Below are 6,000 nucleotides of genomic sequence, written 5' to 3' on the forward strand. Positions count from 1 at the left end.
GCTACATACCAAAAAGTAGAAATTTCTCAAAAATGTCCTGTTTGCCGAAATTTCAGAGAAATGAAACACATTTACAACACATTTCAGTGTATAAAAGATTGCAGACTGCAGTCCTGTATGCTGGTGCAATCTGGTCACATCCTAATTTTTTTTGTAGCTGCGTAGTTTGTACACTTTAGCTAGTGAAATTGTTGACTGCATGTTCATACCGCCCAATTTTTGAGATGGGAAAGAGGGACACCCATTAGCAAAAGTATGTAGGTATAGACCCAACCCCCGCCACCTTATAGAGAATTATGGAAACAAATTTATTAGTTAAACCCACAAGTGCTTTTTTTTTTACCACTACTATTACTTTATATTGGTTTTTGAAAATTTCCAAATGCAGCAATTTAAAAATTGGATGAAAGGTTTAGCACTGGGAAACACTTTTTGAAAGATAAAAAGTGCATTTTATATGCACCTCCATAGATCAGGCCAAAATGGAGGAAAGAGGGACAGAGGGACTTTTTTCTAAATCAGGGACAGTCCCTCGAAATCAGGGACAGTTGGGAGTTATTCATATTTGTCATTCATTTTTTCTGGGTCCGTACCAGTGCCGGATTACCAAATAAGTAGAGAAGACATCAGCCAATGGTCCCCACTCTGTTTAATAGACAACAGATCAAAAGAAGATTGATTTGTTCCTGGAAAAAAAATGACAATGAAACTTTCATAAATCGCTTACAAAAGAAAAAAAGAACTCAAATTAGAGAAACCTAAATTTTACATTAAAGACGCTAAAGAGAAAATAGTGTATTAATGTAATATACCCAAAAACAACTTAAAGTGGTTCTAAAGGCTGAATTTTTTAGAATGCATGGAGGTAAAAAAAAACCTTCAGCCTGCTGCTCCCCCCTCAGCCCCTTTTTACTTACCTGAGCCTGATCTCCATTCAGTGATGTGCATGAGAGCAGCGGCCTGCCACTCCGTGAGGACATCAAATGACGAAACTAGTCAGACGGGACTAGGACGCTGGACACCACCACACATGTTAGACTTACACTTGCGTCTTCAGAGTCACGGCTGGAGGCGAGGCGGATACATTGTAATGAAAACGCTTGAATCCTTAGTGTCGGGTGGACACTTGTATAATGTGAGTGATATCATTGCTTTTAAATAAACGTTTCAATTTTATGGATTTACAACTAGGTGGATTCTCCTTTCTTCGTAAAAATTATATATACCTGCACACATCCCTATTAGAGTGCCCATATGTGGAGACAGGAACAACTATTATTAGAATAAAAACCGACCTGCTGGATATTCTATACAAAAAGGAGCATTAGCTGGTTTATTATTTTACCAGCCACACCATCTGGTGAGTCAGTTAGGGGTGATCGGTGGAAGGATCAGACAGGGCATTTTGCACAAATTTGTGTAGCACTGCCCCCTAGGGAGCTGCTGAGTGTGGATTCCCCTGGGTAACCCGTAGTAACAGTCTGTAAAACTCATCACTTTAAGACTTGGCTCAGACAATGAACAATCCAGGGGATTTGGTTTTTGTGTTTTATTTTAGAACTTGGATGGGAGAAGGGATGAGTGGGATATTCCAACTTGAACTATGCACAATTTCTGAGGACACTAACTAATGTGTACGGCAAGGCCGCTGCTTCACCTTGCCACTGAAGTGAAGTAGAAGATATGTTCCTGACTGAATTTCTCTTCAGGGTCCTGACTTGGCACCCCCTCTCTCACTTCCTGTGCATGCTAGCCTCTTGTCAACTGACTCTCCACTGGTGGTGGTCCCCTTCCTGGGCAGACCCCAGGCAAGCTTCCCGGTACTCACGGACACTTTTTTTATCTGGAATGCTCTGTCTTCAGCATCCTGGACCTCCTGGCTCAGCATCAAACACTTAGTCCACTAGGCTGACTTCCTGTGACCACCTTCCTTGCTGACAGGAGGAGAGACAGCCGTCACCCTCCTCCTGGGACCTGGCTTCCCACCCAAAGATGCCCTGTCACATGTGCCCCTGGCTTTTATGACCTATCCCAGGATGCACCACTGTTGTGCCCTCCCACTGGGACAGCCACAAAAGCCTGTATGTCACTGGCTGGGTTTCCTCTACTGTCCAACAGGCTGCCCTATTGGATACAGTGGGGACACTCCTTCAGATAAGCAGATGGAGCAAACAGTGCTTTTACCTAGCACCTACCTAAGAGGGCACTACATCTGTTTACAGAAGAATTTGCACAGTGATATATGCACTTTTTACACTTTTTGAACATTTATCTTGGACTTTATACAATATGGATATTGGTTATGAATTTTGTATCACTTTATTAGGTTATTTCCTTTTAGATTCACAGTATGTGCTTATTACCCATGATATGAATTTACAAGTATTAATTATATAATTGGTTCTTACATGTAATATTTACTTTATTTCACTCATTTATTGCATTTTAGATAATTTAGCATATTCCCAATTATTGCACTAGTACTTTAAGTAGAAACACAAAAGATATTGTTTCTCATGAACTAGGGGAGTGTAAACCTGTGCTGATTTATTTCATTCACTCTCCCTCCTCATTGGCTCCCACTGCTGTCAATCACAGCCGGTGAGGAAAATCCGGGGGCGGGGCAGAGCTGCATGAGTGCCCCAAAAGCAAGCGGCTTGCTCTGGGGGCACTCAGCAAGGAGGAAGAGCCATTACACAGAGCAGGTAGGTATAACATGAATAAAAGAAGCTTAACTCTGCGCTAGTGATTCCTAATAAGTGATGCAGCTGAACACTAATATCTCTGATACCAGATACATAAAAATCTCATAAATAAAAAAGTGCAGCGCATAAATGAACAATGTGAATGAATTTGTGATATAAAAGAATGCTATACAAAATAAACACACCGTGAGAAGCATTAACGGTTCCGGACCACCCACCACATTTATACTGCGGCAGGCTGGCCCTCCAGCTCGAACCGACGTAGGGCTTTGTAGGTCGAACTCCGGCAGCTAGGGGGCGAGCGCACGCCGCTGCCAGCGTGCTCCCGCCCCCACTCCGCAGCAGGGACTCCGATGCATGGCGCAGGCGGCTCCGATTGCCGCTTGACACCCACGATCTCTCCCGGCTGAGAGAGAAGAACGGTGTTCTCTCTGGAATGATCACAGAGTGCCTGTGATCTTTCTATATAGGATCACAGGTCTCTATGGTCATTCCATAAGCCCCGCCCCTATACAGTTAGAATTACTCCTCTAGGCTCACATTTAACCATTGATCACCCACAGTGTTAACCCCTTCCCTGCCAGTGTCATTATTACAGTAACAGTGCATATTTTTAGCACCGGTTACTGTACTAATGTCACTGGTCCCCCCAAAAGTGTAAAAACTGTCAGTTAGGGGTCCGATCTGTCGGCCGCAATGTCGCAATCCTGCAAAAAATCGCAGATCGCCGCATTACTAGTAAAAAAACAATAAAAAATTACATAAATCTTTCCCGTAGTTAGTAGACGTGATAACTTTTACGCAAACCAATCAAAATACGCTTATTGTGTTTTTTGTTTTTTTTTTTACTAATAATATGTAGCAGAAAATAAATTGGCCTAAAATTTTTTTTTTGGGAATGTTATATAGCAGAAAGTGAAAAATATATATATTTTTTTTTTCAGAATTATTGCTTTTTTTTTTTTGTTTATAGCGCAAACAAATAAAAATTTCAGAGGTAATCAAACACCACCATAAGAAAGCTCTGTTTGTGGGGAAAAAAGGACATCAATGTTATTTGGGCACAGCGTCGCACGACCGCGCAATTGTCCGTTAAAGTAACGCAGTGCCGAATCGCAACATACGGCCTGGTCATTAGGGTGGAAAATCTCCCGGTCCAGAAGTGGTTAATAGGTGTACCTCCAAATGATTAAAAAAAAGAGTAAGTTAAAAGTAAAAAGTCCCAAATATAGTGAATCCTCATATGCTTGAAAAGGAATCCAGGAGCAGTCAAAGTGACACTGAAAAGAAAGTCCACTAAGGAAGCTTACCGTAAAGCCAGTGACCCCCTTATGCAGGGTGGACAATGCTCTCTTGTAAAACCAGAGATGGATTACAAAGAGGAAAAAAAAAAAAAAACGCCAGCACGCGGAACTCCCGTTGGCAATATAAATGTTATCTGATGTTCAGGTAATCTCCCGTTTGCTCTCAGCAGACCAGAATGTATGTAAAATAAGGGCTCAGCATAGTGTGATACCGTAAAAAAGCAATCAGGACCGAAGTAATCCCTTCCTCCAGTAACCAAAATAGCCATCGTCCGGGCTCGCATGTGTAACACGTACACACGTGTTATCCAAAAAGTCGTCCAGCTGCCTGGGCAGGACACGTACACATGCAGCCGGACCACGGCCATTTTGGTTACTGGAGGAAGGGATTACTTCGGTCCTCTGGCATTTTACATGCTGTTTGCGAGGAGAGGAGAGGAGAGATTATTCCCACTAGAGCATGCGTGTAGAAACCTGCAAGGGGTCCCCAAGGCTTTGACTGCCTAGGGGCGTCAAAAAAGTTTAATCTGGCACTGGTCCATACTGAAAGAATGGCACTCCTAGGAAGGTATGGTGACGCTTTGCCATTTTCTAGTTTGTCCTTTCAGATATACTGACAAATAGTGGACAAACTGGCTTTTTTAACCTCTCTGTTCCCAGCAAGGAAGCCTAATCATTAAAGCGTGTTCCTAAAGCTGGCCATATGTGGTTAGATTTCATTCAAATTGTTCAAAAATTATTCAACAGAACATTCTAGTTGACATTGAGTCATCTAAAAAATAATACTTTATCTAGACCTGCTATTTGAATAGTATCTCAGACATATTCGATAGGTTTCTTTATAATATATACGATTTTTCCTAAATGAAAACTACATTCACAGTTAAAATTTCATTTTTTTTTTAAGATTTTCCATCCTGCCCATTCACATTTATCATCACTATGGTGGAAAATGAAGGCTGATTTGACTCCACTAGCCATTAGAAAATCAAACAAACGATCCTAAAAATGAAAACGGTTGTATGGTCAGTTGACTGTTGTATGGCCAGTTGATTGGGAAAATGGCAGTAGGCCTGGAAGGGGGCTTGTTTTGTTCAAAGTTTGTGATATCACATGCTATAAAATTATTACATACACACCTATCCATGACTTACCTGCTATATGGCCGACTAGAAGAAAAAGGATCATCCTGCAAGCTGTGCAGGACCTTTTTTGCATGGTGTCCGTCGCTCCGCCGTTAAATCCGTTTGTGATCTTGTCCAGCTCCTGTGTGCTTATAAAAGGGGGGTCATATGCACATGAACTGCGGGGGAAAAGGTACGTGATAAGTAAATAGAATGGTTTCCCAAGAGCTGTTTATTGGCAGGAGAAAGGATTACACAATTATTGACAGAATGAGATGTCACACAATTATAAATGTCATTCTGGATGTCATGAGACGGTAATAGCTTGGCTTTCTACAGTCACGACACCTCACGTTCCCCACTGGCAAACTAGATGGTTGTAATTGGTGCTCCATTTTTCCTAGAAATTACTCACAGACCCAATTTTGTAACAAGAATACCAGTAGTGTAATCAACAGGGGAATTTCTTATTCACAGCTCTCTAGACATGCAAGTTTTTGGCAAATTACTCAGGCTCGTTGACTCCTGCGGCCCAAAGGATAGAAGTAAAAATAGTCAGTTGAGCTGTGGTTGTACCCCCCACCTCCAACACCCTCAGGCCCAATACATTTGAGGCTTTTATACACACCATTATGGCAAAAATCATATCCCCTGTAGGGTGGGTAGTACCACCTCTGAATGAGACCCATTAAAGTGAGTAGCGTCTGACTGCTATACGCATAGTTGTGCCAAGCTGGTGCAGGCTTTTAGGGTTAAAAAGGGCACTGACACAGCAACAGGATGTCTCCCAGCCACCCTCTTAAAGCAATCCACTGTGAATCAATTGTCAGAGGGGCAGCTAGGGATGCCATTAATGAAAATGAGCCC

The 6,000-nt window shown here is 42.1% G+C and overlaps 1 protein-coding gene across 1 annotated transcript in view; it reads right to left on the minus strand.

Annotated features, from left to right (window-relative positions):
• The window catches only part of LOC309560035 (complement factor B-like), a 126,163-nt gene extending 120,852 nt beyond the window's left edge, over nucleotides 1-5,311 (minus strand). The window contains exon 1 of the mRNA XM_082263538.1: nucleotides 5,164-5,311. Coding sequence (XP_082119664.1) covers nucleotides 5,164-5,227 — 64 coding nt within the window. The 5' untranslated portion in view covers nucleotides 5,228-5,311. The remainder of the gene's footprint in view (nucleotides 1-5,163) is intronic.
• Nucleotides 5,312-6,000: the final 689 nt, after the last annotated feature.

The sequence above is a fragment of the Pelophylax lessonae genome, assembly GCF_965119305.1.
Source record: "Pelophylax lessonae genome assembly, chromosome: 7".
Classification (NCBI taxonomy): Eukaryota; Metazoa; Chordata; class Amphibia; order Anura; family Ranidae; genus Pelophylax; species Pelophylax lessonae.